General features: G+C 46.1%; 1 protein-coding gene across 1 annotated transcript; it reads left to right on the top strand.

Annotated features, from left to right (window-relative positions):
- Positions 1 to 8,736: 8,736 nt before the first annotated feature.
- LOC148702064 (uncharacterized) lies at positions 8,737 to 11,964 on the top strand. Its single transcript, XM_088706162.2, has one exon. It carries the CDS (start codon positions 8,737 to 8,739, stop codon positions 11,962 to 11,964), a length of 3,228 nt encoding a protein of 1,075 aa, XP_088562288.2.
- The last annotated feature ends 869 nt before the right edge of the window (positions 11,965 to 12,833 follow it).

Here is a 12,833-nt window from a genome sequence, read left to right as displayed (position 1 = left end):
TAGATAGTTTAAATAAATATAAACTATATTTATATTGCATTGAGATGTTTTAAATGCATATATTATATAAGGCCTACCTTTTTATCTATATATTATAGATATTTAAATGCATGCAACCATTTATAAGTCAGAATGTGTACATGAGTTAAATCTAAATGTGTGTAAACCATATAATATGTGCATAAGTCCTCTTAACTCTATACATTTTATACAAATAAGTAAAGTTAATATTTTGTGAAATCTAAATATTTGACTAGTAATTTTTTATATCCACTTGAGGCATAACTTAAAAACTATCAAAATATATCATATTTGGTTTTCTAGATATTTTTAATAGTATAGATCATAATAAATGGTGCAGATTTTTAATTTGGATATTTGCAAAAATCTATGTAGTTGACATGTTCATAGAGCTTATCTCCAAGCAATAATATAACCATGTTATTTAGTGAGAGAGGTTCTAATCTATAAAGGGATATTTCTAAAATTGTAAAAGGCTTACAAATTTCGTAAATTTATACCCACTAATAATAGGGAGATCCTAAAATATAAGTATTAGATTGAGAAAACTACCATCTATAATGTATACTTATTAGAAGCATTCAAAATATGTATATCTAACCAACTTATCAAAAAAAAAAAAAAAAAGATAAGCAGAATTGGAGCTACAACAAAGAAAAAAAAACTTCGAAACAACATCACTTAATTACTCATGCAGACTGCATAAATGGATGGCATAATAATTATTTTCATATTATCCAAATGATTTGCATTTTTATATGATCCAAAGAACAATGCCCTTAAAACATTTCAACCATTGAAGCATGAGTTCTATGTACATATATATACATGCATACAAATACACATACAAATATATACATATATTTGTGTGTAAATATAAATAAAAATAAATATATAAATAAATGTATGTATATATAATGTGCACATGTAAATGCATGCATGCATATGTATGTAAATATATATGCATATAATGTATTTATATTTACATTATGTATAAATACATATATATGTATATGCACAATAATTTGTGTCAAAAAATATATCTCAAAGCATTCAATTTATTAACCATCCTTTTATTTTATCAAAATATGAAGTAAAAGATATATAAAAATTCTAAATTCAAAATTCAAGTAGACTTCACGAGATGGTTTCTCCAAAATAGTTGTATTTTGGATGATGGAGAATTGAGTTAAGAGACATAAGACTCCAAGTCGAAAATTAGAGAGGTTATATATCTATTAAATGGGATATGGAATGGGCATATGATTGAGTAAGATGGGATATTCTTTTTTTCTTCCATCTAGTGAGTGGGATTTCATAACTTGGATTGACTGGATTTGTGGTTGTCTACTTTCTCCATCTTTTTCAATTTTAATAAATGGATCTCCTTCAGAAAGTTTCTGTTCTATGATAGGTTTTAGGTAAGGATATTCTTTATCATCATATTTGCTCAGATGCTTTGTCTAGAAAGCTTAGAGATACTATGTTGAGAAACTCGCTTATAGTCCATCAACCATAAGGTACAATAATAAATATCTCTCACTTTTTTTTTGAGAATGACTGTGTTCTATTTGCTCGAGTTACATTGACTAATGCTATGGTGCTATGTAATATTTTATTAGAGTATTGCATGACATAAGACAAAAAAATTAACTTAGAAAAATCAGTTGTCAGATTCATTCCAAAAGTTAATACCTTATTAAGGAATCAAATTAAGAATTATTTGCATATTCAGAAATTTGATGAAATGTAGAATTATTTGGTGGTTACGATGTCTAGCAAAAGATTGAGCTTGATGGACTGTAGTGGTCTGGAACAATAATTTTTGAGGAGGTTAGAAGGGTGGCAATGGAACGCTCTTTCTATGATGGGTAGGAATACATTAATTAAGTATGCACTCCCTGCTCTTCCTATCTATTTGATGTCTCACTGCATTATTCCTAAGAGTGTGCTTTTAAAGTTGGAAGATATAATAGGAAATTTTCTACAGGGTTTCTCAAATTCATCTATAAGAGTACATCTAGTATCTTGGAATTGTATTTGCCAGCCGATCAGGACAGAGGGATTGGATATTACTTCTCTAATTGCTTGAAGTGATGATCTAATGGCCAAACATGTTGTGTGGTTTATAGTGACCTAGAGAGTTATGGGTTTCTCTTATGTGAGCAAAATATGGAGTTTAGTCGTTCACATCTCTCCAATGTGACCACACACCAGTTCACCTATTTAAAGGAACTTGTGTTCTTTTGCACCATTTATTTTATCTAATTTAGATGGATTGTGGGTAATGAGACGTCTATTAATATGATTTAAGATTAATGAATTTCAGATATTTCTATTGCATATTGGCCGGTACCAGTGAATACCAGCTCTTTGTAGAATCTCAAAGTTAAAAATCTCATGGTGGTAGGTGAGTATAGTTGGGATTTTTTTGTGATTTATCAATACTTTCTAGAAGAACTGGTTGATAGAATTTGTTCTATTTCTATACCAGGTGAAGATATTGAGGATAAATTGAGATGGGGATCTTTACATAGGTTGTCAGTTAGAATATCAAACTTATATAATTTTTCTAAGACTAAAGCTCCATCATCTAGAGGTATTGGTTGGATATGGAGGATTAGGGCTCTATTTTTGTGGAAGTTAGTATGGTACCGGCTTTTATTTCACAACAATTTACATAGTCATGGTTTTCATATCCTACATTATTATGACTTATGTCCTAATATAGAGGAGTCTAGCTAATGTTATTTTGCACTGCAGGTTGGCAAACTAGGTATAGCGACAAGCTCCTATGTTTGTTATAGCGACTATTCTAAAGGGGGTCTCCTATGCCATGTCGAAGGCAGCCATCCAATCTGCAGCCCCATTGACCTCCCTATAAACATGGCCCGCCCCAAAGGAGGTAATTCCCCTCTCCACTCTCTAGATGTCCTGAATGAAGGGATGTGGGCCTGCACCCTCCCCCCCTCCCCCTTGCTCGTCACTAGAACCAACCGATCACCATCGCCGAATCACCCTCCATCAAGATAGCTTCAGTTCTCAGTGTATGCAGGGGCGGCCCAATACATTTGGGGGCCTAAGGCGAACTCACTAAGAGAGACCTTTTTTAAAATAATAATAATAATTTTTTTAATAAGTGCAAAATGTTTTAAAAATTTATTTAAAAATAATCCATCTAGATGCAAAATTGCTAATCAAATTTTTGTACTCGAGATTCATTAAAATACTATTTTCAATAAATAATATAGCTAATCCATTTAATCTTTCTTGTGACATAGTTGACCGCAAATAAGAAATTGAAAATCAAGAAATCACTATTAAAACAAAAAAAAAAGAAATTGAAAAATCTCGAGGGTTCTTTCCTCGTTTTTATGTTTTTGTTCTTTCTTCCTTATTTCATTTTCTTTCTTTTTCTTTATGCTTCTTCGGTTCTTCTTTCTTCGAGATTATCCCTTCTTGACGGTGCTAGCAAACTTAATTAGTATTCTCTCAGGGTGCCAAGTGGGTCAGTGACTCATTGAATAAAATCTTTTAACTTCTGTAATTTCAGTGATTCCCTTTGGAACTGTCACTTATAAAAGAATTATTATGCATATACCTCATGATATTATCTATTCACTCTCCCATCTCATCCCTAGAGTCTACAACTCTGTCCCTGTAGGACTTCAGGAGCTTTCTAATTGAGACAATCAAAAGCTTATGAGCAAATGGCTTATTTCATGGTCCTCCCACGGTAATATAGAAAGTAGGAGTCCTGCATCATAAAAAAATTTAAAAGCCCTATACCCTGACTTGCCTCCGTCTCGTATACGTATTATATAATAACATAGTTTCAACATGTGAAGCAGAGTACAACTCCAAGAACAGTTTGGACCTAATTGAAACATCCTATACAAACCCATCTTAAAAAACTTTAACATCCAACCACCGGGGAAGAAAGTCTTCACTCTTCCGGGGACGGCGGGGAGAAGGGGGCCTTAGGGCTTACCGTCTTAGTGGTTGGGTGGTCCAGTCGAGATGGAGGTGGCTGCCGTCAAGGTCCAAAACGGCAGAATCAGAAGGATAGAAAGTCTTCACCCTTCCCATCTTCCGCCGTTCCACGGGCAGGTTCTTGCCTTCTTGGAGGATGGTGGACTGTGGACCGCTGACGAGATCGAGAGGAGGATTAGAGCGGAGCCGCAGAGGAGCCGAGGAGAGGAGGATTAAGGACTTGATCAGATGATTTGTTGATCAATCGGCTTCTCTCTGAAGGGGCAAAGGGTGGTCTCACTGCAGGATGTCGTGGATTCAATCGCCGCCACTCGGAGAGAAGGCTGAGAAGACGTCGAGCCAAGAAGGGAAGGGCTGAAGGGGGTCTGGGGACTGGGGGAGAGAAGAAGCCAAGAAGGGTTCAGGAAAAAAAAAAGCACTGGTAGAGAAGGGGGGAGGACTTGTCCGTTGTTTGTCAATTGTCGTAGCCTGCTACCTCACTCGTAGCCCGTAGCCTGTCGGGAAGGGAAGGCACTATAACGGCGTAGCCATGCCTCATCTTGTCGTCTGTCCGTTGTCATAGCCCATGGGCGCCAAGCGGTAGCTACTGCCTACTAGCTTTAGATGTGAAAACTGCAGGGCAACGGTGGGATGGGCACTAAGTAGCGACGCGGCGGGGGCCTTCTTTGGGTCGGGGGCCTTAGGCGACCGCCTCAGTCGCCTAAGGCTCGAGCCGGCCCTGAGTGTATGCCATGCATGGCTAAGTCCGACCCAAGCGACCCTCAGCTCTGCTTCAGGCACAGAACTAGCGAAGATCGGGCACCCGCCCATAGCAACAAATCTGGAGTCCGGGCCTTGGATAACAAAACCCTCTCCTCCCCTCCTACCATCATCCAACACACAACTGAAGTTCATCTTGAGGAAGCTCGGAGGTAGGGGCTCCAAAGTGATAAACATCATACGAGATGCTACACGAGCAGAGAATAGAATCTCAAGTAGCCCAAACTATCAAGGGTTCTCCTAGAGGGCCAAGGTGGATGATCTTGGCAGCCTACAACCGAGCCCTCTCTAGAACATTCCTCGATGGTGGGTTGCTCTCTCCAAAAATCAAGGTGTTCTTGGACAGCTAAATATGGTAAGTGACATAAGCCGCTAGGACACCCTCCGACCTAAGATGAAGCCTGCACAATGAACTTCTCAAGAACTGGAGAAAAGAGTCCGATGGGATCGCTGAGTGGAGTATCTCCCGAGGGAAAACAGTCATCCTCCACATGCGCCACGCTCTCATGCACTAGAAGAGGGCGTGATCAATAGACTCATCTATCTCACGATGGGGCACATCGGTGGGATTCGCAGTCGTCGTTTGCTCAAGACGGCTAGGAGCTCCCAAACTACCTTCCAAAGGAATACAGCCACCCTCAGATGGGTCTCCTGCCTCCAAATTCAGGCACAATTGTGACGCTGAGTTTGATCACCTCTGAAGAATCCATAGAGATCCCTTGCTCGAACTCTCGGGCTACAGATGGATCTCCAAACTAGTAGATCTAGAGCACTACACTCTGGTACCACGATAGCCTATACCCTCACAGCCAAGTGCTCCCCAAGTGGGCTGCCAACCCGACTGATGTCCCAACTCCTCACCCTAGGTCGGAGAAGATCGAAGACCCTCAAACAGTCCCCCCCTTAGTGCGACCATGGTTGGCCATATTCCCAGAAAAAGGTCGTCCAACCACAGATCCCTCAGGACATCCATACTCTGCCCATCCCTTAGTAGCCATCTTGTATTCGCTAACACCATGAAGGCATGCGCATAGATCTCCCTCCACATATAGGAGTGTCCCTGCCCAAGGCCCAAACACCATACTTGGCTAGCATTAGCATGCTCCACAAGTAGTCTAGCTCAAGCAAAAATCTAGTTGCATGCCTCACAATCAGTGCATCTCTTCTTACCACCAGTGATTGGATATCCAGACCTCCATCCCAGACAAGTCGGCAAATCGTGCTCCAGACGAAAAAATGAACTTCATGTCCTCCCCAATAGAATCCCCACAAGAAGGGTCGAAACATCTACTCAATCCACAATATCAAGATCCTCACCAGGATGATGTTGGACATAAGGTAGACTGGCATAGAGCTCAGCACCATTCTCATAAGGGTCAACCTGCCCATCATGAATACGGACGAGGACCGCCAACCACTCTTGGATACCTACACAAGGGGATGCATTCGATCCTCCGCAATCGCCGCCTAGTGATGGGGACACTAATGGGGGGCACTCTCGGTCCCCAAGCCCCACATCATTACCTTTCCTTGCCTCTTGGCTTCTAGCCGGGTTGCATGTTGTCGTGGACCGATTGGAAGGTAAGCGCCAAGATTTTGCCCGTAGGAATTGGAATTGGCAGCAAATCTCTATGCCTAAGTTAGTTGGAACACAACTTGAATGGATGGAAATTGATTGCATAGTGGCTATTCATTTGAATTAGAATGAAGAATACAAAGTACAAGTGCAACAAATAAATCTAGTGAGGTATACAAGGTTTCCACACTAGCCCAATCTACTAAAGACTCGGAAGAAATCCCTAATAGCCCAATCTAGCAGAGGAAGACATTCCTCTGGCTAGCCTAGTTTAGCAAGAACTTGATGTGGTTCTCCCTAGCCCAAGCCCTAAGACCGAATTATACAAGTGGACTCTCCACAGATTTTTTCACAATCTGGATGGATGCCCCGCATTTCTTTCTTTCAAGAATATTTATAGACTGCAAGGTTGGATACAGTTGTTGGGATGCAGTTGCCTTTGACTGCAGTTGGTGGATGGGCTGCGGTTGGCTACCGCTGGCTCGTGGGATCCGGCTAACTGGGCCACGCATCTTAAAAAGCTTGGCGCGCACCCAAGCGAGGTTCTTTGCAGTGCTCTTCAGTCTTTTGGACCCTTGGGGTGGAATTTGGGTGGATGCCTTGCTAGTATAGTTTGGGGCCGCTGTTGCGGCGCACCCGCGCATGGCTACGGCAACGGATGCCCGTGCACGGCCAAGGTCACGGCTCGGCCAAATCCATTTACAATGCTCCTCAGACTTTGGAACCCTCGGTGTCAGGCCTTCAGCACTAGGCGCGCGCGGGGTGTGCGCGCAAGGGGGCTTGGTCCATGTCCAGGCTGTGCGCAGGCGGCGCACAGCAGGGCCAAGCTCTGCAGGCTGTGCGCAGGCGGGCGCACAGCAGAGCCAGGCACGGCAGGGCCGGGCGCAGGTGGGCGCACGGCCATTCGAGCTGGCCAGGGCGCGCCGGGCCGGGCACGGGGCTGGCGCGCACTGGGCGGACGAAGCGTGCGCGCGCTGGCCGAGCATGGCGCAGGCGGGCGCGCATGACGGCAGGGCCAGGCGCTGGCCGGGCGGGCGCAAGGCGCGCGCGGGCCAGGCCAAGCGCGGGCGGCGAGGATGGCTTCACCGAACCTCGTCCGGATTTCCAATGGGCCGTGCGCAGGCGCGCGCACGGCTGGCCGAGGCCACAGAGGGCTGCGCGCAGGCGGCGCGCAGACAGCCAGACTTGGCGAGGTTGGGCGCGGCGAACCTCGCCAAGGCCAGCGGACCGGGCGCAGGCGCGCGCGCGGTCGGGTGGCCGCCGTGGTAACCAAAGGTGCGCACGGGCACGCGGGCCGGACTGGAGTGCGCGCGGGACCAGCGCCAAGGAGGCGCGCGGCACTTGGGCGTGCGGCCAGGCGGGCGGACAGCAGGCGCCGAGCCAGGGATCCAGCAGCCAGACCAGGGCGTTGGCGCTGCTGGCTGGTCTGGACACGCGGGCGGACATGGCTCCAGCCTGCTGGGCGGCATGGTTGGCCGGTCTGGACAGCTGGGCGGACAGGCCTTCAGCCTGTCGGGCGGCAGAGCTGGTTGGTCTGGACACATGGGCGGCTGCAAGGGCCAAGCCAAATCTGGCTGGCTGACATGGCAAATCTGGCTGGGCTGACTTGGCAACCAGCACATGCATGGCTCAAGAAGAAGTTGGGAGATGGTTAAGTTAGTTGAAGAGGTTGGAACCAACTAACTACATTAGTTGGGAAGTTAGGGGGTTACAACCAAATCAGGTGAGGAGTTAGGCTCCAAACCTTGGACTATAAAAGGGTTAGTACTTGGGCCGAATTGAGATCATGTAATAGAGAGCTAAGTGAGTGACTTAGTGAGCCATTAAGGGAGATCCATAGAGTCCTTGTAATCAGCCGAGGGCTGAGTTGAGTGGGCCACTTAGGAGGAGCCTAAGTGCTGGCCGAGTGAGGGCTTGGGTTTCCAAGAGGGATTGCCTTAGCGCCGGGTGAAAGCAAGGGCAGTCCACGGCCAAGGGAGGTTTGGCCGGGCCAAAGTGTAGGCCAAGAAGGGTTTTGGGGTTAGCTAAGGTCCTTGTGAGTGGGCTAAGCTAGGCTCTCGGCTTGTGAGAGCAATTTACTTGTGTTGTGAGTGAATACAAGTCCCTTTCCCTTCATCCTCATGTCTTACATGGTATTGTGTGTTTGTGGGGTTTCGGCCAAGTGTCAAAGGGTCTGAAACCAAGGTGCATACGGGCTGATCCTGACCGAAAGGAAGTGCACAAGGCTGAGCTAGGAAAAGAAGGCCAAGTTTCCTAGTTGCCGCACATCGTGAGCGAGGGAATTCGAAGAAAATTTCGGTTGCCTATTCCGACCTCACAAGGGTGTGACAGGTGGTATCAGAGCTCCTTCTTGCTGATTCTTGAAGTTCTTGGTGCATCCCGGAGTCATGACGCTAACCGAGAGGGTAGTCCGACTAGAGGAGCTAGTTGGGAACCCGGGAGAAGAGGAAATTCCAGATTTGATTTCCATCTACACCGAGCACCAAGAAAGGTTGGTTTCCTTAGAAACATCACTTGCTGATTTGGTTCAAGATGTAGGGGCAAGGGCGGAGCACCAAAGGGCTGATCAAGCCGATTTGGTAGCCTCCATGATGGACCGGATGCGGACCTTGGAAGAGGAAGTAGTGCTGCTGAAACGGGCTATGGTGAATGCCCCTTCTACTTCATCCAACCCGGACCATGGAGGGAGGATCAAGATCCCGGAGCCCAAACCCTTTGGCGGAGCAAGAAATGCAAAGGAGTTAGAGAACTTTTTGTGGGATCTTGAGAACTACTTCAATGCAGCCAAAGTGCCCGAAAGAGATCAAGTAAGTATGGCTACCATGTTCTTGAATGCAGATGCCAAGCTATGGTGGAGAACCCGGGTGGCCGACGACTTGAGTGTGGGACGCCCACGCATTGAATCTTGGAATGTTTTGAAGAAGGAATTAAGGGATCAATTCCTACCTTGCAACACATCATGGCTTGCAAGGGAGAGCCTCAAGAAGTTGAAGATGACCGGGTCTACAAGAGAGTATGTTAAAGAATTCAGCTCTCTTATGCTTGATATTACTAACATGTCCGAAGAGGACAAGTTGTTCAATTTCTTGAGTGGTTTGCAACCATGGGCTCAAGCCGAGCTTCGACGTCAAGGAGTTCGTGACATCCCCTCGGCAATGGCAGCAGCGGAGGCCTTGGTGGATTATAGAGCATCTCAGCAAGGCAACGGACCAAAGTCCAAGTCTAAGGCGCCGGATGCAAAGACGGCCAAGGAGTGGCCAAAGAAGAAGAAGGCTTACGCTGCCAAGAAGCCGAAACCAGTTGCTGCTGGTGCCAACAAGAAGCAGCAGCAAGAGAAAGGGAAGTCTACTTGGGGCTGTTTCATCTGTGGAGAGCCTCATCTTGCAAGAAATTGCCCAAAGAAGAAGACCGTCGCTACACTGCCGGTGCAGAATTCTGCAGCGCAGGGGGAAGAAGGTGACACACCACGGGTCAACCCTCTGCAAGTAATCAGTGCCCTAACAGCAGAAAAGGTACCTTCTATCTACTCCGGATTGATGTATACTTTGGTGAAAATCAATGGAGTGAAGGTCAGGGCGATGCTGGACACGGGAGCGACGAACAACTTCATGTCACTGCGGCAGGCTGAGCGCATGAAGCTGAAAGTTGCTGATTGTTCAAGTAGGATCAAGGCTGTCAATTCGGGGGCTACACCAGTGAAGGGAGTGGCTGAAACTACCTTGGAGCTGGGGTCTTGGAGAGGTATGTGCTCTCTAATGGTTGTCCTCTTAGATGACTTTGATCTAATCCTTGGAATGGAATTCTTCTTGGCGGCAAGAGCTAGTTTGATGCCTCACCTGCGGGGTGTCTTGATTGGGGATGAGAAGGCACCATGCTTTGTTCAAACAGAAGCATGGGTGCCGGCTGAGAAGGGCAAGAGTGTGGTGATCACCGCTAAGCAAGCCAAGAAGGGCTTGAAGCAAGGGGAGAATACATTCCTTGCTGCCCTAAGGGAGATTCAACCGGAGGTGCTGCAGAAAGTTCCCACTGCAGTGCAGAAAGTTTTGGAAGACTTTGAAGACATCATGCCAATGAAATTACCCAAGGAACTACCACCAAGAAGGCCGGTGGATCACCAAATTGAGTTGGTACCGGGGGCGGTTCCACCAGCAAAAGCCCCCTACCGGATGGCTCCTTTGGAGTTGGCGGAGTTGAGGAAGCAACTCGATGAATTGTTGGAGGCCGGTTTGATCCAACCATCGAAGGCACCATTTGGGGCACCGGTACTCTTTCAAAGGAAGAAGGATGGGTCCTTGAGGATGTGTATCGATTACCGAGCACTCAACAAGGTAACGGTGAAAAATCATTACCCTATCCCTAATGCAATGGATCTTTTTGATAGGTTGTCAAAAGCATCATACTTCACCAAGCTTGACCTAAGATCCGGATATTGGCAAGTGAGGATTGCCAAGGGAGATGAAGCCAAGACTACATGTGTCACAAGGTATGGAGCATTTGAATTTTTAGTGATGCCCTTTGGGCTAACTAATGCACCGGCTACATTTTGCAACTTGATGAATGATGTACTTTATCCTTTCCTAGATAAATTTGTTGTAGTCTATCTAGATGATATTGTTGTGTTTAGCAATTCACTAGAAGAGCATATAGAGCATTTGTATCTTGTATTCAATGCCTTGAGAGACAACAAATTGTACATCAAGAGGGAGAAATGCCAATTCGGCCAAGAAGAGATTTCTTTCTTGGGACACCAAATTAGCAAGGGCCGGATATACATGGAAGAAGACAAGGTGAGGGCCATTCAAGAGTGGCCGGCTCCATCCAAGATTGATGAGTTGAGAGCCTTTTTGGGACTTGCAAATTACTACCGGAAGTTCATCAAAGGCTACTCAAGAATTGTAAGTTCTCTCACCGACTTGTTGAAGAAAGATGTGACATGGGAGTGGTCGGCACAATGTGAAGAGGCATTTGAGGAGTTGAAGACCTCAATTTCCCATGAACCCGTGTTGGCGCTTCCGGACTTTGACAAGCCATTTGAGGTAACAACGGATGCTTCTAACCTTTCAATTGGTGGTGTTTTATCACAAGATGGGCACCCGGTGGCGTTTGAAAGTAGGAAGTTGAATGCCACCGAGCAACGGTATTCTGTGCATGAGAAGGAGATGACCGCCGTGGTTCATTGTCTAGAGAAGTGGAGACACTACTTGCTGGGGACACGGTTCAAGATCTTCACCGATAATGTGGCAAACACCTACTTTGCCACTCAAAAGAAACTCTCCCCCAAGCAAGCGCGGTGGCAAGAATACCTTGCAGAATTTGACTTCAATTGGGTGCACAAGCCGGGGAAGCAGAATTTGGTGGCTGATGCCTTGAGTCGGAAGAGTGTGGAGGGTTATGTGACTGCTCTCACCGCTTTCCACAGCGAATTCAAGGCCAAACTAAAGAAATTTGCAGCCAAGGATGAAGCCTACAGCAAGCTGCTGCAGGAGGTGCAGGCGGGTGGACTGCACAAATTCTGGGTGGATGACGGGCTACTCTATGCTCGTGGCAGCAGGCTCTTTGTTCCAAGGAGAGGTGGCCTTCGTCAATTGCTGTTGAAGGAGTCCCATGACCCATAGTGGGCTGGTCATCCAGGGGCTAGGCGCATGATGGCATTGTTGGAGAGGTCCTACTATTGGCCAAAGATGTATGCCGACATTGAGCTCTATGTGAAGACATGCCATCTTTGCCAATTGGACAAGGTAGAAAGAAAGAAGAATGCTGGGTTGCTGCAGCCACTTCCCATCCCGGAAAGGCCATGGGTCTCTTTGTCCATGGACTTCATCACGGGATTGCCGGAGGTGAAAGGTATGCGGTCTATTTTTGTGGTGGTAGACCGGTTTTCCAAGTATGCAGTCTTTATGGCAGCACCCTTTCCTTGTCCCGCCGATGTGGCTGCCACTCTTTTCTTCAATGGAGTGGTCAAGTACTTTGGGGTGCCGGCCAACATCATTTGTGATCGGGACCCAAGGTTCACGGGAAGGTTTTGGACACAACTCTTCAAGGCGATGGGGACCGAGCTTCATTTCTCCACAGCATATCACCCCCAATCCGATGGCCAAACGGAGAGGATCAATGGGTTGTTGGAGGAGTATTTGAGGCATTATGTGACTGCGAGTCAAAGGAATTGGTTGGACTTACTTGAGCCGGCGCAATTCAGCTACAACTTGCACCGGTCTTCATCAACGGGTAAGAGTCCATCCGAGCTGAGTTTTGGATTTCAGCCCCTATCTCCTTTGGAAATTGCTCTTCAAGATGAGTCGGGTGAGTGCCCAGCAGCTCACCGAATGGCAAAAGAGAAGGAAGACTTGATTGATGAAGCTAAGGAAAGCTTGTCCAAAGCCATAAGGAGGATGAAAAAATTTGCTGACAAGAAAAGAAGACCATTGGAGTTCCAAGTTGGGGAGCTAGTGTTGTTGAAAATCACACCACAAGTTTGGAAGAAGAT

Source organism: Phoenix dactylifera, chromosome 7 (assembly GCF_051530095.1).
Source record: "Phoenix dactylifera cultivar Ajwa chromosome 7, Ajwa_hap1_PhDact_Kaust_v1.1, whole genome shotgun sequence".
NCBI classification, from domain to species: domain Eukaryota; kingdom Viridiplantae; phylum Streptophyta; class Magnoliopsida; order Arecales; family Arecaceae; genus Phoenix; species Phoenix dactylifera.
Note: the sequence above shows the minus strand (reverse complement) of the source record. Positions and strands in the feature narration are given on the sequence as shown.